The 21,740-nt window shown below is 48.3% G+C and overlaps 1 protein-coding gene across 6 annotated transcripts in view; it reads left to right on the top strand.

Annotated features, from left to right (window-relative positions):
* The window catches only part of NOLC1 (nucleolar and coiled-body phosphoprotein 1), an 869,511-nt gene that overhangs the window by 496,922 nt on the left and 350,849 nt on the right, over nucleotides 1–21,740 (top strand). For all 6 annotated transcript variants that reach the window (XM_069610644.1, XM_069610643.1, XM_069610646.1 and 3 more), the window contains one exon: nucleotides 3,759–3,927. In XM_069610644.1, the coding sequence (XP_069466745.1) occupies nucleotides 3,759–3,927 (169 nt within the window). The remainder of the gene's footprint in view (nucleotides 1–3,758; nucleotides 3,928–21,740) is intronic.

Genomic DNA, 21,740 nt, shown 5'->3' with positions numbered 1-21,740 from the left:
GACTGTCTGACTCAGACGAAGCTAAAAACAAACTCACGGCAGCAACAAGGAGTTATAAATCATGGGTAAGAAGTCACAAGGAAACTATCAAAATACGCAGAAAAAAATGTTAAAAGTACTAACCACCAAAAGCTCCCGAGACTTCTGGGCTTTTATAAAGAGCAAGGATCTACCAACTAACAACCAGCTCATTAACTCTGTTCCTGAAACAGAGTGGATAAGCTACTTCGCTGCCAGAGGAGCAAAAAGGTTAGTGAAGTCAAAGACACTGAAGCATCCGGCAGAAACAAAGTGGGTAGACCTCACAGATGTGGACGATATCAAAACAACGGTCCCGAAACTCAAATCGAGAGCCCTGGGCCCGGATGGTCTAACCAACATCGACCTGAAACAGCATCCAGCAGAATGGTCCGTCTTCATAAGCAAAATCTTTGACCAATGCAGAACGACAAAGCAGATCCCGGCATTCTGGACCGAAGCTGTGGTGGTCCCCATTTTCAAAAAAGGCAAGAGAGATGACCCGGCAAACTACCGCCCAATTGCGTTGCTGGACATAATTGGTAAAATCTTCGCCACCTTGCTACTGACAAGATTCCAAAAGTGAGCCAGAACCCTGCTCAGATCCATTCCAAACTGGCTTCTTGAAAAACGCCAGGACCATTGTTGGCATCATGATATTGAATATAATAAAAAGTAACATCAGGACAAGTGCGCCGAGGGTATTCCTAGCTTTTGTAGACATGTCACAGGCCTTTGACAAAATAAATTGTCAAAGACTATGGTCAAAGCTAAACGCCTGGAAATGTCCGCCCAAAATCCTTGAACCAGTGATTACACTCCACATCGACACCAAACTGCGGGTGCGGCTGAGTCAGCAGGGACTGCTAAAAGAAGAGATCAAATCGGAATGAGGAGTTAAACAGGGCTGCCCGCTGGCCCGGCCCTCTTTATTGCCTTCCTGGGGGACTTCCAAGATACTGAAGAGTCCGTGAGTTCTCCACCCCCCACCCCCCTGAAAATGGGCAAATGTCCAACATCTCATTCTCTATGCTGAGGATCTGACCCTGTTAGATCAAACCCAAATTAGTCTCCAGCGCCAGCTATCCAACCTGGCCAAATACACAAGAGAGCAATCTGGAAATTAACATATCCAAGATGAAAATCCTGATCCTAGACAAACCAAAGAAGAAAATGGAAAAAAGCCTCTGGTCACTTAACAGGACTAAAATAGAAGTAGTTCTGCACTTCAAATACCTGGGAATTTGATTTGATTTGTTTATATGATAATGCGCACAAAACCCAAGGGTAGCCGGGCGCAGCAGGTACAAGGTTACTTAAGCTTAGGTTACATACAGAGTATAAAAAAAATGGTGTACGCAACAAGTAACGAAAAGTCGATGCAACAAGCACTGTGGAACCAAACCAAAAATGCTAACTACCCAAACCAGACTGGTGGACAAAAAATACGGAAAATTATCACCAACACCGGCAATTAATTTCTACAAGTCTAAAGTGGTGCCCTCCTTGACCTACGGAATGGATGCATGCCTGAACATCCCAGCCTCTCTTTGGACGAAGCTCGAGGGTCACCTGTGGAAATCAGTCCTGGGACTTCCCAAGTCAACCTAAACGGCAGCCATCTGGCGTGAACTTGGTCTCCTGTCTCTGGCCGCGTCAGTTGAGCAAAGTCGAATGGAGCTTCTTAGAACTCCAGACAGTCTGCCAATATACAAGATCATCTGTCTGGAACTCCAAAACGGTCGCTGCAAAGCACTAAATCTCTGGGAACATAACTTGAACACTAAACTAAAAGATCTGGCCTGCACACAAGAAGACCTGAGCACCAACCCCCGAAAGAGTAAAAGCAAAAATGGGGTTCCAAGACTGGATCTCAACGTGTGAAAAGGCTACAGCAAACAGATTACTAACCCACCTGCCTTCATCCACGAACAAACTAAAAGTACTGCTGGCATACTGCTCAAAATTTCCGGATAAACGCTGGAAGAAAACATTCATGCTAATACGCCTGAACCTACTACAAACACAAGAAATCCGTGCCATCCGAGCAATCGGTCTCGGACAAATGCAGACTGTGACGACGACTCAGAACAGGAAACCGTAGACACCTATTAATGAAATGCCAAAAAACAAGCCATCTTCGCTCAGCTTTCCTATTGCCGCTCCTTGGAGATGCTACTATCAGGGAAGAGGAAACTTGGTGGTGTCGCCTAATAGCAGGGGAGAAAACCAGATAGACCATAGCGACCATCAAAATCTTAGAAGCAGCAATGAAAATGATGACAGCCCTACCAACGGCCGACCTGAGTGCTGAAATCCATCCCACTGAACGAGAAAGTCCAACGAACAGGGAGTACTCCCACAAAACCTTTCCCTGCTAGCAAATTCTCCATACACCAAAAACGCCTCGCCAGAGTCACTACTTCACAGCAGGCGACCCTTCCTTTTTATTTATTTTTATATTTTCTTCTACTCCAGTCAGCAACGAAGAACCTTGTAAAAATCTTAAGAGATTATACACAAGAATAAAAAAAAAAAATTCTGATTTTCATGTAAATATTTCAAAAAAGTTAGCATGCGCTCCTCTCCAGAAAGAACATGGCATGGCAACCTGTTCTAAAATGAGTTTGCATCTCAGAACAGGTTATAATGCTATGCTCTTTCTAGAGAGGAGCGCCTGCTACCTTTTTTGAAATGATTTTCATGTAAGGAAAAATATTTTATTGCCCACTTTCTATCCTTCTCATCCTGGCAAAGAGGAAGAGAGATTACATAGATTGGATCCATGCAGATCACTGAGCTTTTACATATCTAGTCTATCAAAACATCGTATTGACAACCAGCTTTTTATAACCTATACAGGTCACAAACTGGGTCAGGCTGTGACAAAACAGAACTTATCCAGGTGGATCATCCTGCCAATTTCGGAATGCTACAGACTAGCGAGCAAGGATCCTGCGGAAAGATTAAGGGCCCATTCCACCCGGGGCATAGCTACCTCTACAGCCCTGCAAAGGGGTTTACCGATCAAAAATATTTGTGAGGCAGCTACGTGGTCTACTATTCACACATTCATGAAACATTACTGCCTTGAGTCTTCCCTCGGTCAGGATGGAAGCTTTGGAAAAGCTGTCCTCCATTTGGTTCATGAAAACTAAATTCTTACTCCCTCTACCAAATCAAACACTGGTTTGGGAGTCTATCAAAGATGAGGAATACGTGTGAGGAACATCCAGTCGAAAGAACGTTAGCAGGGTTAAGTAACTTGTCCTTCTATACCGATGCCAGCCTCAGAAAGCATTACCAAATACTAGTCTTGGCTGATATGAATGACGCAAGGCCTAGTAAGATTATTTTGTCCTCCCTAGTTTCCCCCCCTCCTTGTCTTGTTGTGCCTAGAAACACTTGTGTATAGGCGCGTTAAAGGCCACATATATCATATGTTCAATCTCCTTTGCATCTATGTTATGGCAATATTGAAAGAAAATGACTTATTCAGGGAATTAGCGGGAAGGATTACAAAGATAGTCAAACTGTTGCTGTTTCCTAGTGTCTTATTAATTCCTGTTTTTAAAAAAAACCTGTTTAGTGCTTTTCCTGGCTCTTGACAGCTCCAGTATTACAGCAAGAGTGTGCTGTTGATTAGAACCTATCACTGTGACCAACTTGTAATTTTTGTGTGGGCAGATAAAGATTCTGTATTTGTGTTTTCAGTCTATTTTTCTCATCTTCACTTGTAGCTACCTCCTGCCAAGAAAGCACCATCTAAATCTTCTGTTGCAGCTGCGCTGCCTACCAACACTACTAAAACTCCTTTGAGTAAAGGGACATCAAACAAATCAAGCTCCAGCAAAGACTCTGACAGCTCAGAGGAAGAGAAGGCAAATGCCAAAACCAAACTAAAGCATGGTAAGTTGTGGTGAGCAAGGCTGTATCTTGTAAGTTGGTGTGCAATCATTCTACAGCATTTCACTGAAAAGAAAATACATTGTAAATCAATCTCAAAATGAGTTATTTTTGTTAATTAGAAATGTACATCAACAAAAATGTATTGCTGCCCCACCACCTAATTCTGAAAGTTAAAAAACATTGTTTTAACTTTGGTAAACATTATACAGGTACCATTGCAATTTAATAATTTTGCATCATCCACTGTCCCATCATGTTCGCGTTCAACTCTCAATGTCTCTCCCCCCACCCCAGAAGCCTGTGTATAGTCTTTCCAGCCTTCAATTATCGTCCTTTAAACACTCGCTCGGGCCTCATCCTGTACTGTCTGGTCAGTGTCTTCGCCTTCACTCGTACTGAACAGTTACCATGAGGGCTATCCACTGTAGTATGTCTGCTCCGGGTTCTTGATTTTGGTCACCAGGTGCCTTCTCCCACATCTCCGTTTCCACTGTTGACCATTTTGTCAAGTCATCCCACCATCTGTTAACACTCAGACCTTTGTCCGCTTTCCACTGCATGCCTATTGCGTTCAGCCAGTACATATGAGGTCTTTGAACTTCCCTATTGTTTTCTGTTTGGTACCTCTCGAAGATCCCCAGTATGCATGCCTCCGGGGATTGTATGTCTACGTTTAAGCCCCCTGAGGCCACTTTGTTCGCAATGTGCCTCCAGAATTCCTGTATGACGTTGCATTCCCAAAACATGTCATGCCTGCGTTTTCCTTCTTGCATTTGGGGCACATCTGTTTGCTTGCACCTTTAAACTTGGCAATTGCTTCTGGCATTAGGTAAGCCCTTTGTGTAATGTATAATTGAAGCAGCTGAAGCTTAGCGTTCCTGGAGACTTTCTTGTGATACAAGACTATGTTGTGCCATTCTTGATCTTCAAATGACTTCCCTAATTCTTTTTCCCATCCTGGTTTGCACTTCAATTCTTCGCTTGAGTTGCTGTCTTTGAACCTCGTAGTGTCTTGGTACGGCATGTCCCCCCTCAGAAATATATTATAGTTTCTATTTCTACACACTCTATCGTGTCTTCTGTAGCAGTTGGCCACCTTCCCTTTATTGTACCTATTATGGCTCTATGTAGTAAGAATTGGCTTTTGTGTATGCCGCAGATGGTAGATGCTTGCAATTCTGTAAAGTCTAGCAGCTTGTTTTCGCTCCTCAGGTCCCCTATTGTAACAACGCCACAGGACTCCCAGCGTGCCCGCACTCCAACCCGTAAACCCTGTTTGACATTACTGCTGCCAGTGGTATCTGTGGCGATACCTGGTCCCTGATTCCCATTGTCCTTCAGGTCCTCTGCCATATTTGTATGCTAGTGCTACTAGTTGTGGGTGAGCATGCAACTCCTATGGGGTGACCCATAGCAGGTCTCAAGTGTAACAGTTTTATTGCCGGCTGCAGGAGCGTAGTGTCCTCTGTGGGGTAGTCAGTCATCCAGTTTACTACATACTGCAACTGACATGCTAGGAAATATAGTTCATAGTTGGATCTTCAGCCCTCCCTGCGCATAAGGTCTTTGCAATGTGTTGAGTGCCACTCTATGCCTTTTTCCCTGCCACAAGAAACTCCTGCACTCCTTGTCTAATTCTAAAAAGAATCTCTTTGGTATGTTACATGGGATATTCCCGAAGCAATGCATTAGCCTGGGCAGTGCTACCATTTTTAGTAGGGCCACTCTTAGAACCAAAGACAAGGGCAACCTACCCCAGAAACGCATTAACTTGAGTTCTGGCAATTCTGCCTCAGTCTGATCTCTTTTTCTAAGTGATTTTCCCCATTGCTATTCCTCGTTTCCATTTCAGCGATTTTTGATTGTTTCTCCTTTTTCTGCAGTGATGATTTTCCGAACTTCCCCCTTTTGCCTTTATGGTATTGTGTTAGTGTTCTTGCTTGGGATCGCGATGTATATTTAGCCCTAGATATCTGGAGGAGGTCCTGTTCCACGGCAGGGGTAGGACCGGCAGCTCTGTCGCCCTTTGCCGCTAACCTTGCCAGCGGGAGTAGGCAGAATGTATTCTTTATTCCTATCCTGGTTAATTTGCTAATGTTGTCCAGGACCTCCAACATGTACTGCAGTTTCTCGTCAGGGTTTTGTAGATATAATAGCGCATCGTCTGAGTAGATGGACACAATATGCTTCACTCCATCAATGCCTATTCCTGCTTTGCTAAACTCCTGCCTTAGGAACGCTGCTATGGGTTCCACCGCAAGTATGTACAGCATTGATGACAATGGGCAGCCCTGTCTAGTCCCTTTCTGCAGCTCCCATCTGTCTAATTGGCACTCGTTCTGACCCTAGCTCTTGGTTTGGTGTATATTAGTTTACCCATTTCATATAGTGTGGTCCAAATCTTATTCTGATCATCGCAGCATAGAGCCAGTCCCAGTGCACTGAGTCAAATGCCTTGGTCGCATCTAACAAAGCCACAGCTGTTAGGCAAAGTCTGTATGCAGTACCCTCTGGGACCACTACACACAACTAGGACTACAGCAGCCAGGCTCATCTCAAGAGGGAATGTGAGCTTGTAAGGGTGTTACACAAAGGTCTACAATAGCAAGTATTCAGATACACTTATACTCAAGGTTTCTTGGTAAAACAATTATTCATTTATTACACAATCATTTAGAAAGCATTCACTAAAGGAGGCAACCAATAACACACAAAAATTATACTACAATACTGAATACTAAGTAGTTGAGCTACCTTGAAGTCCGAGCAAAATAGCATTGAAGTAGGAATAAACACGCATAAATTGATAAAACGAATATTAGTTACTTTAAAACAGTGCATCTAGTTTGAGTTCACCAGAGGAGTTGATTCAATGCAATAGGTAGGCCAAGGTTAATGCATAATTGAAAACGGTTCTGGTATTTAAAACGGAAAAGTCTTTGGCACGGTTCTTAGAAGTAGTTCATGGAAGAAAGGTTTGTATGTCGGGTCATAAGCTGACTAGGCCTGCAAGTTGCCAAAGTTCCACAAAATTTCGCGGTGAGAAGTACGTTCTCTCGGTTGGGTTTTCACAGTACTTTATATTGAAGAAAAAGATGCAGCCTAAGACTTCTGTACCTGCCAGTTTCTACAGATCTCGCTGTTCCTGAGCCCAGTCGTGGCGACAAGAGGGAGCACGTCTGGGGACTCCTGCACTGCACAGGGATGGATCACAAAGCTGGAAAATTGGCAAATCTTCGGTTGCTGTTCTTCAAGCACACAAGCTGGTGTCCATCTCCCTGGTTAATCCAAACAGCTCTGAGAATGGTATCCAGGTGGCTTACGAGTTGATTGGTCCCACCAACTCAAAGGAAGAAGTCATCCTTGAAGGGGCTTCTCTGTCGAGGTGAACTTGGCGATTCGACCTGCAGCAGGACTCCACCGGGCAAACCAACGTTCCAGTAGTTGCAGCAGCCGTCCTCTTCCAGCTAGTCTTCGGTTCTTTGGTTCCAGTGGTCGACTCTGCCTTTCAGTCCTAGAGACTCTCCCTTTAAACAGTTCTCACATTAATTCCAGCCTAGCTGCCACTCACCCAGCAGGGTGGCTGTCCTTGCCGGACAGTCAGCCAGCCAATCACGCCAGAGTGCATTTGGGTCTCCTAGGAGAATAAGCACAGGGAGTTTTGGGCACCTCCCTCACTTCCTGCCCACCCGAGACACTCAGGTGCCAGAGGCGGTCTTCAGTCCTCAAGCCCGCCAAAGGCATAGGAACAAAGGGACAAAACCTAGTTTGGCGCGCAGAGACAAACTCTAGAAGGACCTTTCCAAAAAGAAATGTTGAAAAAAGAAAACTGGGACCCGTTTAAACGGAGGGGCTTAAGGCGCCATCTTGAAAAACATGGCTCCCGCGATTTTTACCTACCGGTGTTCGCGGTCGGGAAAAATCATGGTAGTTTGTTATAAAACCACTGCCACTTTGATAGGAAAGGGTAGAATTTCACTGCTACATGATTTTCTAGACATAGGGGATACGAAGTAACCCCTCCAGCACTCTATAGGAAGATAGTGTGTGCTGGGTCTAGGAATTTAAAAAGACTAGTGATGTCAATTTAACCTTACATTCGAAGGGATTGTGTCCTCCGACGTATTCCTTATCTTGGATATCTTTTTCCAGCTTTGCTGGCCTCGGAAATGTTCTCTCTAGAGGGCGCTGCGCGTCGACGTCCGCGAGTCGATGTCCCTCGGCAGCAGCCGTGTCGACGTCATCCTGCCTATAGAGGCCGCGCGCAGCGTCCGTTGCTCAGTTCCGTTTTTCCGCGCTTACTCAGTGCCTCGGAATATCCATTGCTCAGTTTCGTAGAGAATTATTCCATTTTCCTCGAGATATTCGATCCATACTCGATGGCTTCCTCGTCTGAACAGACGACTCCCTCGGTCCGGCTTTAAAAAATGCAGAGACTGTGGAAAAAAGATGTCGCTGACGGACCCTCACAGGGTCTGTCTGTGGTGTTTGGGAGCTGAACACCATTGTTCGGAGTGCGAGGACTGTATGTCCATAACAGCTAAGGCCCTGAAGGAGCGTAGGGGGAAGCTGGAAAAAGGTAAGACTTCTAAAGCTTCTTCTTCCTCGACGAAGTCGAGACATTTGTCTCCTCGTCACCATTCGCGCTCCAGGTGTCGAAGCGGGTCCCATCACTCCTCGAGATCGAAGCACTCGAAAAGGAGACGCCGAAGATCCCCTTCTTCGTCCTCCTCTTCCTCTGTTTCACCTAAGAGAATCCCTTGCCCCACGAAACATAGTTCCCGGGCTGAATGGGAGGAATTCCGGAAAAATATGATGGTCTTCGAGAAAGCGGCATCGACCCCCTCGAAGACTGCCGAGAGCGATGCTCTGGTCGAAAGACCCGAAGGTCCAAAACGCGCGAGTCGCAGCACCCGGCGAAGGAAGCTTCTCGAGCGCGTCACGAACCCTCGAGTAAAGCAAAGACCTCGAATCCTTCTTCGAGGGTTCCGTTGACGCCGAGGTCGGTGTCTTCGACGCCGTTGTCGAAGGGACCTTCGACACACAGGTCTGTCTACTCGATGCCATCCTCAACACCAGCGTCGACGCCAAGGAAAGTCACGGTTGCGGCGCACCCAGTGGCTATTCCCAGGTCTTCGATGACGATGTCGTCGAGATTGTCGACATCCTCAAGCAGAATTCCGATTCTATCGAGGACCTAGAGGCCTCCACCTTTGTTTTCGACGCCACGCTCGAAGCCTTCGGCGTCGACGACATCGACGTTTTCGAGGCCGATTACAAGTTTGGCACCCTCTGCCTTGGAGTTGGGTTTCACACCCTTTGTGAGTTCAGACCAATTGAGAACAATGTCCTCAATTATGGAAGAGGCAGAACTGTCTGACCAAGAAGAGACATTTGAGTTGCAGGGATCTGCAACCCCAGTTCAAGAGGAGTTATCCTCAGAGGTGTTAGGCAGAAACCTGTGCAGTTCCCTTAGGGACCACTGCAAAAGATTTAAGACTACAGGTGTTAGCAGTAAACCCACTTGGTAGCAGTCTGTACCACCCAGATTTACCTGGTAGCTGTGGCTGAGCAGTCAGACTGCCCTCAAGAAGAGTTAGGCAGTATGCAAAGTATACTCAATAGGCACACAGATACAATAATACAAGCAAACACTGACCAGAGCTTTGGTATCAAAGTATATAATTATTTATTTAAAAACACACAGTGGAAACACTCCAGCACTCTTATTGTAAAATATTCTAAACACAGTTACTATTATGATATATACACCCCTTTTTCCCGTATTAGAAAATCACAGTAAGACACCACTTATTTTCATACAGAGGTGAGCACTTAACTAGATTGCACTCTACTAAGGTTGTGAAAAAGGGAGGGAAAAAGACAGAATATGCAGGGTTACACCACTCTACGATTCAGGAACACTATTAGCAAGGAAGAGAGCAAAAAAGTCACTGGTGAGCCAAAGTCCAAAGGCTGGGCCCACTCTTAGAGAGAGCAGAGCACAAATGCGCCCAAGATCACACAGTTACACTAGGCTTAGAAAGTCTTGCAGAGGGTTCAGAAAAGAGTTTAGAGAGGCTTAGAAAAGTTTAGCCAAGGTGTCCCAGGCTAACCCAGGTCCGAAAGCCGGGGGCTAAATCTACCACGTACAGTCGGTTGCAAGGGAAGCCAGGCGGGACACGGTACCTTAAGTGGGAAGGATCCTCCAGCGGTGGCAGTTGTTCCTGGTAGTGGTTGCAAGTTGCGGCGTCGTCCAGGGGAAGAGAAGATCTCGACGTGGAGGAAAGATGCAGGTCGTTGCACTACCAGGGCAGAAACCAGCCGCGGAGTTTTCCGGTAAAAGGTGGTACCTTTATCTCGCGGTCGTGGTAAAACGTGGTATCCCGGTTGCCGGGGTGCTTAGCACGGGCAAGGCGGCCACGAGATACGTCGGGAAAGCGAAAAGACGGTGAAACTGGTTATCCCCACCAGTCAAAGGAAGAAGACTCTCCGGGCGGGAGATCTCCTCTGTCGTTGGGAAAAGTGGTGAGACGGTCCAGCAGGGCTCCACCGGTCGTGGTGTCGTGGCAGGTCGGCTCAGCTTCTCCCTCGTCGGATTCTTAGGTCCTGTGGCGACTTCTGAAGTTCCAGTCCCCAAAGCCCTGCTTTTATGCAGCAAACCCCCATTCACTCAGCCTAGCTGTCACTCAAACATGCTAAGTGGTGAGCCGGCTGGCTCACCACTTGAGCCAATCAGGACGGAGTGCGACTTGAGTTGCCTAGACAACTCAGTCCAGGGTGCCTAAATTCCCCTCCACCCCTCCTAAGTACCCCAGACATAGTGGCACCACTTTGGAGGGCTTCTGTGGAGAAGCCCACCAAAAAGTGGAACAAAGGGCTCGACTTGGGTTGGAGTCACAGAAGAGAACACAAACGCCATTTTAGAATCAAGTTTTGGCAAAAAATACCAACCGGAGAATTAATATTAAATAAATAAACCGGCGCTATGTTCGAGGCTACCTTAAATATTTAAATAAAGATAGTCGCCTAAAACAATGGGAAATCCCATAGGAAAATATTCGCGGTTGAATATAAAAAGTAGTATCCACTGCCACCAGCCAAAACTCGATCAGGGGGGACAGAGACGTGCCCCCTCGACTAACAGACCCTGGGGCAATTGAATTGCCCCAGCCAGTACGTCCACAATATGATGGTTTGTACTGGTTCTGTTCAGAATTTAAGACTAGTAAAGTCAATGGTGACTTTACATGCCCTGGGAGACAGTAGTCAGTCCCAGGGTATGGAGTCTATACTGGGGGGGTTACTATGACACCCCTGTGTCACTGCACTGAGGGTTCTGTGTAACACACATCACAAAAACACAAGAAGCCCTATGGAGTAAAAGACCCCATAGCCCATTAAACACATCTAGATTCAAAGAAACACACTCAAATCATGCCCAAGAGTGAGGGTAAAAGAGTATCACTCTTGGCAGGAGAAAAAAATAAACCCCAAAAATCCAGCAAAGTTGCTGGTGGACTCACTAGGTTACGAAATTCAGCCTAAACAGAGAATTCTCCCTAACAGAGGAACGCAGATTAAAGGAACTCCATGATTCCTTATATGAGCCAAGTGGTTTAGACACTTCCCCAGAGGTGGAGTTCGCTAGGCCAGACCCAGGGGAGCATGCTGAAACCCCTTATATAGCCTTAATGGCCAGGATCACAGAATTTATGGGGTGGTCAACACCTTCACAGGCTTTCCAACAGGATGACCTCACGGATATTCTTGATAAAGGTCCACAGGAGGATCCTGTAGTACCTTTTCATAAAGCTCTACAAAGAAAAATCATGACGAACTGTGAAACCCAAGATGTCGTCCCGGCAGTAAATAAAAAACTGTCTACTAAATACAGGGTATCTTCTGCAGACCCGGAGTTTTTGTCCAAACACCCATCCCCAGAAAGTCTGGTGGTACAGGTAGCATCTTCTACTGACATCAAGACTGCTTACCCTACCGTCCCACAGGACAGGGACGATAAAAAATTCGATGCTATGGCTAAGAAAATCTTTTCGGCATGTAGCCTGGCGTTAAAATCTATTAATGCTACTTGCACCCTTGCTAGATTCAGCCATACACTTTGGGAGTGTGCTTCTACAGCGGCTGACTGCATCCCGGAGGGAAAAGAAAGGGAGGCGTTCCTAAATATCATAAAGGATGGTAAAGACGCTATGTGCGAATCCCTCCAGACGGGCATTGATTCGGCTGACAGTATCAGCAGAGCAATGGCGGCAAGTACAACAACCAGGAGATTTGCTTGGTTGAGAAAGTCTGGTTTTGCCCCAGATGTGCAAGCCAGGCTCTTGAACATGCCATTTGATGGCTCTTCTTTGTTTGGGAAAAAGGCGGATGACAGTTTAGAAAAACTGCAAACATCAAAGGCAGCAGCAAAATCCCTAGGCGCTGCAATCAGTCAGACACCTTTTCGTCCCACAGGAACCTCTGCGAGAGGCAAGTCCTTTCGCTTCTACTCCGCATTCGGAAGAGGTAGAGGACGACCGGCTCAAAGGGGACAAAGAACTACCCGAGGTGGACGGGGTAGATATTCAAAAGCCGCAGCAACAGCAGGTGCCTCTTTACCATCGGCATCTGCATCAGCCGCCCCAAAACCACTCTGAGGCCTTCCCTCACAAGACACCTGTAGGAGGCAGGTTAACTCAACATCTGGCGGAATGCCAGGCTATCACGTCAGATGCTTGGGCATTGGAGACAGTTGCACAAGGTTATTGCCTGCCTCTCCTACGCATACCTCAGAGTCATCCACCGGGGATCAGCTCTCAAAAAGCTCCAGATCCGCTCCTCTTGCAGGAAATTTTAGACCTGCTAGAGAAAGGTGCCATAGAACCGGTACCTGTAGCGGAGAGGAACAAGGGCTGGTACTCCCCTTACTTTCTCATACCAAAGAAAGAAGGAGGACTGAGACCCATCTTGGACTTGCGAGAATTGAACAAATTCCTCAGGAAAGACACATTCAAGATGGTAACTGTTTCTCAGATCCTTCAGGCCCTTCAGTTCCAGGACTGGTTGGTATCTCTGGACCTTCAGGACGCTTGTTTCCATGTGCCAATCCATTTCAAACACAGGAAATACCTGAGGTTCGCAATTGGCAACTCTCATTATCTATTTCGAGTGCTGCCATTTGGGCTGACCTCGGCCCCGAGGGTCTTCACCAAGTTAATGTCGGTAGTGGCTGCAAGTCAAGGAGGGAAGGGATTCACGTCTACCCCTACCTGGACGATTGGTTGATCAGAGCTGTATCTTCGGAACAAGCTCAAATCCAGCTAGATCATGTTTGCCACTCCCTTCACAGACTGGGCTTCTCCCTCAATTTAAAGAAGTCACAAATGATACCATCGCAGAGACTCCAGTTCATCGGAGCGATCCTGGACACTTCCCTGGGAAAAGCCTCGCCACCAGAGGTGAGGGCTCAAGATATTCTACAGATGGTCACCAAGTTTCAAAATGCCCAACGTCTCCCAGCCTTCGACTTTTTGAGGTTGCTAGGCCTCATGGCATCCTGCATTTTCCTAGTGCCAGAGGCTCGCCTGAGAATGAGATCTCTCCAGTGGGCACTGAGAACTCACTGGTCACAATTCTCAGGGAGAATGACAGATCTTCAGGTTCCCGACAGGGTGGCTCGAGACCTTCAGTGGTGGGCCTGTCAGGAGAACATTCTGAAAGGAGAGCAGTTTTGGCAACCCTGGCCGGAGATGACAGTAGTCACGGATGCCTCACTCACGGGTGGGATGCCCACGACTTGACCATCAGCGGTCTTTAGTCTCCATCGGAGTCCAGACTACATATCAACCTGTTAGAGCTGAGGGCCATCAGACTTGTGCTGAAGGCTTTTCTGCCATCTGTACAAGGAAAGAATGTCCTGATAATGACTGACAACACAGTGGCCATGCATTACCTCAACAAAAGAGGAGACGTAGGATCACTACCTCTGTGCAGAGAGGCGATGCAGCTCTGGTTTTGGGCAATCCAAGAAGGAATCTCTCTATCGGCAGTTCACCTAGCTGGAGAGAAGAACTTGACAGCGGACGCTCTGAGCAGGCAGAGCAGTCTCCCACCCTGTCATGATGCCCGCTCCCGGGGAGCCGGTTCAAGCCCTGCGTCCCTGAAAGCGGACATCCAGTCCCCAAGGAAGGACCCAGCAACCCCATATAGGGGCCCTTTGGACAGTGTCCTGGCGCCAGGCTCATAAAAGACATCAGTCCTGGCGCCATCGGCGCCAGGCTCATTATGGAAGTGCTTGGGTGCACTTACCTGATGCAGACCATGCTGCAGGATCCCGGCCTCCTTGAGGCCTGAAAGGAACTACTTTACCTGTGGGACTAATTTACCATCCGGGCGTGGTCGGGGAAGGATACATACCTGGAACTTCTTCCAAGGCTATTTAAACCCCACCCGAACAGCCACACGTGCTTCGCGTTGTTCTGCATCTAGCAGCTGGACGCTCACCGTGTCTGCTCCTGCATCCTGACTTCTGCCACGCCTGCCAGCATCCTGGATCACCTGCAAAGGAAGAGAAGAAGAGAACAGAAGAAGGAAAAGTCCTTACCTGCTAAATCCGCATCCCGGAGACATCTCGCCGTCGATCGCTGCAGCGCCGCATTCCACTCACCTTTACAGGGCGCCTCCATGTTCAGCAGCGATCATCCGGATTCGCAGTCACGCCCCAGCGCCTAGGGAGAAAAAGATCAGAACAAAAGGTGAGAGAGAGAGAAGGGAATAAGGAAAGCTAAATCTCCATGTTAAGACTTACCTGTTGATTCATTCCCTCTTCATTTCGGGTCCGCGCCACATCCTGGCATTTCCGGACCCCGGCCCCTAAGGGGAAAAAGAGACATCAGCGTTAATGAGCGAATGAAAAGACATTACCAAAAAACGCTCATTAAAGACTTACCTGATTTCTACAAGGATTTCACCTCTCATCTCGGGTCGGTGCCTGTTCCCCGGCATTCCGTACCCCGGCCCCTATGGGGAAAAAGACACTAGCATTAGTACATTAATGCATGGACACAAGGGGAACCTCTTATCAAAAAACTTACCTGGAAGCCAAGCAAGTTTGGTTCTCACCAATCCGAAAATCCAGTGAAGTAACTGGATACCAACGCGCCCCTGCATCAGAAGCAGGATGGAGAGCTCGTCCTTCCAGACCCTAAGGTGAGACACTACGAGGAATCACAGAAGGGTTTCGAGGAGGGTGAGAGGGGAAAGTGGGAGGCTGATTGCATTACCCCGCAGACAGTTAATCCCCTATTTTCGCCTACAGAATACTTCTGCGAGCCAGACAAGCCAGATGTGGGGGCCCGGTCCAGTCCGTCTTCCGAACCCTGCGCATCACCTTAGGAGAGGTCACAGCAGCGCGAACCAGGCCAACGCCTCCGTGGGAGTCAGGTGAGCGTTACACACGAGTGGCAACTAGCTCAGGAAGTCCTTCAAGAGATCTTCGCCCCTTTGGGGAACCCCTCAGGTGGATCTGTTCGCCACCAGTGTCAACAGGAAGTGCGATCTGTTCTGTTCAAGGGAATTTCCCCCGAGAGGAGCTCTGGGAGTCGCGTTCATAGTGGACTGGGATTTTCCGCTTCTGTACGCGTTCCCACCGGTCCCTGTCATTCCTCAAATGATCAGGAGGTTGAGAAGATTCCGGAAAACCATGATCCTAATTGCCCCGGATTGGGCCAGGAGAACGTGGTACCCGGACCTTCTAGACTTGTCCATCTGCCCTCCAATTCGACTTCCACTCAGAGAGAATCTACTCTCACAGAAGGGAGGTCAGGTTCTCCATCCAGACATCAAAACCCTCAACCTTCACGCTTGGCTTCTGAAAGGCTGAGGTACAAGGATTGGGACCTCCCTGATGATGATATGGAGGTGTTGCTTTCGGCAAGGAGGCAGCAACAAAGTCTTTATACCGCTGCCGTTGGAACAGATTTTGCAGCTGGTGTAGAGAAAAGAATATCGACCCCTTTTCATGTGCTACACCAATGGTTTTGTCCTTCCTACTCTATTTGGCGAATTCAGGCCTTCAAGTTGGCACCATTAAGGGCTATATCGCAGCGCTATCCATCTTTAAGCGCACTGCGGAAGAACCATCCTATTTCAAGTTACCCTTGGTAATACAGTTTCTAAAGGGGTTAACTAACGTTTATCCCCCAAGACCATTCCAGGTGCCCCTATGGGATTTAAACTTGGTCCTACCTTTCCTGATGGGCACACCTTTCGAACCACTCCATTCTTGTTCGTTAAGATTTCTTACCCTTAAAACTGTTTTATTAATAGCACTTACATCTGCTAGAAGGGTGAGCGAGTTACAAGCTCTTTCTTGTAAACCCCCTCATACAATCTTTCACAAAGACAAAGTTGTCCTGCAAATGAAGCCTAATTTCCTCCCAAAGGTGGTTTCTGAATTCCATATCACTCAGAAGATTACCCTGCCATCTTTCTATCCTCCTCATCCGGGAAAAGAGGAAGAGCGGTTACACAGGCTAGACCCTAGAAGGGCTTTAAGTTTTTACATCAGTAGACTGACTAGGATAAGACAGGCAGACCAGCTGTTTGTAGGCTACGCAGGTCACAAGCTGGGGTTACCGATAACTAAGCAGACCATTTCCAGATGGATCATTCTAGCCATTTTGGAATGTTATAAACTGGCAGGAAAAGGGCCCCCTCAAAATCTTAGGGCTCATTCGACCAGAGGTATTGCAGCTTCATCGGCCCTCAAAAGAGGAGTGCCGGTTAAAGACATATGTGCCGCTGCCACATGGTCGTCCGTCCATACCTTTACACGATTTTACAACTTGGATTCCTCCTCCAGTCAAGAGACTAGGTTTGGAAGGGCAGTATTGCACTCTATTCATCAATAAAAGGAAGCATGAAGTCAGTACTCCCACCTCCAATAACAGAATACTGCTATGGGAGCCTATCTAAGATGAGGAATACGTCGGAGGACACAATCCCTTCGAAGAACAAGTTACTTCTTACCTTGTAACGTTCTTTCGATGGGATGTTCCTCCGACGTATTCCTTATCGACCCTCCCATCCATCCCCGCAGTACTACTTCCCTTGTTGTTGCAGCTTACGCTCCTTCAGGGTGATTAGTCTAGTCCAGACAGAAAAACTGTGGGCTACAAAACGGAACTGAGCAACGGACGCTGCGTGCGGCCTTTATAGGCAGGATGACGTCGATACGGCGGCTGTCGATAGACATCGACTCGGAGGACGTCGACGCGCAGCGCCCTCTAGTGAAAAATTTTTCCGAGGCCAGCAAAGCTGGAAGGAGATATCTAAGATAAGGAATACGTCGGAGGAACATCCCATCGAAAGAACGTTACAAGGTAAGAAGTAACTTGTTCGTCTATTGTGGTGAGGAGGGTTCCCCTTGTTAGTCCCTTTGTTTCACCTTGCTGTCCTTTTGTTTCCCCTTAGGGGCCGGGGTTCGGCGAAGATGCAGTGGAAGCTGCGCCGACCTGTGAAGAGGAATAGTACCCCCGCCGGTAAAATCAGGTAAGTCTTTGGGGGGTAACTAATATTCCTCTGTGTATTCCCTTGGCTCACCTTGCTGTTCTTGTCTTCTCCTTAGATGCCGGAGTGCGGCGGGAACATGCAGGAGGATGCGGTGGAATGTGAAGATGCTGCAAAGGCCGGTGAGTTCAGCGCGGCGCTGCATCAGCAGGCGAGGCGACACACATAAAATAACTTCTTTCTTCCAGCTCGAAGGCGCGATGGATCGGGAATTCGGGTAGGATCAAAGGTTTTGCTCTTGTTCTAACCTTTTCTCCTTCTTTCTCCCTTTTTCTAGGAGCTCCAAACTCAAGGCGGGCGTGGCAGAAGGCTGGATGCAGACTTGCAGGCATGGTGAGCGTTACGCTGCTGGATGCAGAATAACGCGAAGCGTGTGCTGCTCTTCGGGCGTGATTTAAATAGCCACCAAAGTAGTCCCAGGTAAGTATTCCTCCCCAGCCCCACCCGAGTAAAAAAAATAGTCCCTAGGTAAAGTAGTCCCTTCCAAGCCTCTTTTGGCTTGGAGCTCTTGCAGCATGGTCTGCATCGGGTAAGTTTGCAACATAGTCTGCATCAGGTAAGTTTTAATCTATGAGCCTGGCGCCATAGGCACCAGGACTGCACCCAAATAGCCCCTAGCAGGGGTTGTTGGGCTTGGTCTGGGTCCCCAGGGGTAGGCATCATGACAAGAAGTCCCATTTGACACCAACTCAGAGGCTCCAGTACATCGGAGCAGTGCTCTACACGTCCCTGGGGCAGTGTTTTCCTCCCATGGTGAGGGCTCATCATTCAGCAAATGGTGCACAAGTTTCAGCTTGCCCAGAGTCTTCCAGCGTTCGAGTTCTTGAGATTGCCCGGCCTTATGGCATCCTGCATTCTTCTGGTGCCAGAGGCCAGGTTGCGGATGAGATCTTTGCAATGGGCACTCAAGCTCCAGTGGTCTCGGTCCTCCGGCAGGATGTCGGACCCTGTTCAGGTGCTGTCCTCGTTCGCCCAGGACCTTCTGTGGTGGGCCGTCAAAGACAATCTGATGAAGGGGGCTCCATTTTGGCTTCCCTGGCTGGAGGTGACGATCGTGACGGACGCATCCCTCACGGGATGGGGAGCTCATGCCAATGAGTTGACAGTCAGCGGTCGTTGGTCTCTGTCGGAGTCCAGACTCCATATCAATCTGTTGGAGCTGAGGGCCGTCGAGGCTTTTCTGCCGACTGTCTGAGGGAAGAGTGTCCTGATCCTGACGGACAACATGGTGGCCTCGCACTACCTCAACAAAAAGGGGGAGCAGGGTCACTTCCTCTGTGCAGGGAGGCGATACAGCTCTGGTTCTGGGCAATCCAGCTGGAAGTTTCGATGTCGGCAGTTCATCTGGCCGGAGACGAAAACGAGACGGCGGACACTCTGAGCAGGCAGAGCGCGATCTCTCAAGAGTGGGAGTTGGCTCAGGAGATTCTCCTGGAGATCTTCGCCATGTGGGGGACCCCTCAAGTGGATCTCTTCGCCTCCAGTGTCAACCGGAAGTGCGAGAGGTTCTGCTCACGGGAATTTCCTCCAAAAGGTGCCTTAGGAGACGAGTTTGTGGTGGAGTGGTCATTCCCACTGCTGTATGAGTTTCCTCCAGTCCCCTTCATCCCGCAAGCACTGCGGAGGTTACGGAGGTTCGATTCCCGGATGATCCTCATTGCTCCGGCGTGGGCCCGGAGGACGTGGTACCCGGACCTTCTCGACTTGTCCATCTGCCCTCCACGTCGTCTTCCCTACCGAGACGATCTGCTCTCACGGGAGGGGGGTCAGGTTCTCCATCCAGAGGTCAGATCCCTCAACCTTCACGCTTGGTTTCTGAAAGGTTGAGGTATATGGATTGGGACCTCCCTGAAGACGTGATGGGGGTGTTGCTCTCGGCCAGACGGCCAGCAACAAAGTCCCTGTACCGTTGGCGTAAGTTCTGCGACTGGTGCAGGGTTAAGAATGTGGATCCTTTTGCATGTGACATCCCCATGGTTCTGTCTTTTTTGCTTTCTTTGGCCCACAGGGGCCTGCAAGTGGGTACCGTTAATGGTTACCTGGCAGCGCTGTCCATATTTAAGCGCTCGTCTGAAGAGTGTTCCTATTTTAAAATTCTTTTAATTTCTCACTTTCTGAAAGGGCTCACTAATGTGTTCCCTCTGTCACCTTTCCTGGTGCCCGGTTGGGATTTTAACCTTCTTAAGTTTTTGATCGGTGCTCCATTTGACCCTTTGCATTCATGCCCTTTGAGACTGTTAACTCTTAAAACTGTGTTTTTGGTTGCGGTCACTTCCGCTCGCAGAGTGAGTGAGTTACAGGCACTTTCAGTTAAGCCACCCTTCACTGTGTTTCATAAGGACAGGGTTGTCCTTAGTTTGTCCTTCCTTTCTTCCGAAGGTGGTGTCGGAATTTCATTTAAGCCAGAAGGTTGTTCTTCCAGCGTTTTATCCTCCTCCACATCCTGGCAAGGAAGAAGAGAGGCTCCATAGGCTTGATCCTAGGAGAGCGTTAAGCTTTTATATTTCACGCATGTCCCGGGTCAGAGTGGACGATCAACTCTTCATTGGTTACAGTGGAAAGCATTTGGGACAAGCTGTGACAAAACAGACTTTGTCTCGCTGGATTATTTTGGCTATCTGAGTGTTACCACTTGGCGGGTAAGGACCCACCGGTCGGCTTACGGGCCCATTCTACCAGTAGTATGGCTGCCTCTACTGCCCTACAGAGGGGGGTTCCTATTCGTAACATCTGTGATGCAGCCACCTGGGCTTCGGTACATACTTTTGTACGTCACTACTCCCTCGATTCCATCCCTGGGCAGGATTTGGCCTTTGGCAAGGCAGTCTTTTACTCCGCAATTTGATTGGGCTTTCTAAATTTCTGTTTTCTAAATTCTTTTCCCACCTCCTTGCATTGGTACTGCTTTGGGAGTCTGTCATAGATATGGAATATGTCGGAGCACCCAATCCCCTCGAAGAACAAGTTACTCTCTTACCTGGTAACGTTCTTTCGATGGGATGGTCCGACGACTTATTCCATATCGCTCCCTCCCTACCTTCCCCGCTACAGAATTTATGCGATTGCCGCTTACGTTTCCGCAAGGCTTTGTGTGTCAGACTGGCAGAAGATTGGCGCCACACGTTCTGGGGGAAAAAACTACAACTGAGGCTACGGGCGTCGTGCGTCCTACTTATAACATCCAGTGACGTTGGAGGAGGTCCTCGAGGGTGGCGTATCGACATTGACGCAGACGCCGAAGAGTTTCCGAAGCAGCACAGCTGTGGACATTATATGTCATAGATATGCAATACGTCGTCGGACCATCCCATCGAAAGAGCGTTACAAGGTAAGAAAGTAACTTGTTCATCTCAACTGAGAACATGCTAGCTACATAGACACATTTAGTTCACAGTACCTTAGATCTGAAGAAATGGTTCCAGCTGGCTTCTATTCCTGTTGTAGTCTGGCAGGTCCTGTTGTTCCTGGTCCTCATTCATGGGGACAAGAGGGAGGACGTGTGGGGACACCTGCACTATAGTTCGCAGGTCGGCGGCAGCAATGGGCAAAGTTCAGATCAGCGGCACTTTGCAGTTTCAGCTTCTCGCGAATAGCACCACCGCGGTTCTTGGACTCCATGTGGGTTTTCCTTGCTTCTGGGGTCCAGCACTCTGAGGTGCCTCAGGCTTGGTCAGCTCTGCTTGAAGGGAGTCCGGAGGATCTTCCTGGAGCTCGGGGTCTGGCTTAAAAACGTTGCACTCAATTCTGGTGTTCCTGTTCCCTGGCACTCTGTTCCTGCAGCAGCAATGGAAGTACAGCCAGCAAAGAGAGGATTTCCAGTCGAGTTCGTCTTGGGGTTGAGTGATCCCACCAACCCTAGGGGAGAAGTCGTCCTTTGCAGGGCTCCTCAGTTGAAGCAATTTCTGAGCTTCGGCACTACAGCAGGGCTTCACCGGGCAAACCAATGGTCTAGGAGTTGCAGCAAGCTTCTCTTCCAAGTTCTTCTTTGGATTCCTTCATCCAGTGGTCGACTCTGCCTTCCAATCAAAAAGCCTTGCCTTTTATGCAGGTTTCTCCCATTCATTCCAGCCTAGCTGTCAATCACACAGCAGGGTGGCTTTCCTTGCCGGACAGGCAGCCGGGCAATCACCTTTTGGGTGCATTCCTGTAACCAAAGGGATTAAGCACAGGGAGTTTAAATACCTTCTCTGGGATAAACTACTGTTTCCCAGAGAAGTAAGTGAAATTCACTCACTTACATT

This window comes from Ambystoma mexicanum, chromosome 8 (assembly GCF_040938575.1).
Source record: "Ambystoma mexicanum isolate Mex_15411 chromosome 8, UKY_AmexF1_1, whole genome shotgun sequence".
In the NCBI taxonomy this organism is placed as follows: Eukaryota; Metazoa; Chordata; class Amphibia; order Caudata; family Ambystomatidae; genus Ambystoma; species Ambystoma mexicanum.
This window is presented reverse-complemented; position numbering and strand designations above follow the sequence as displayed.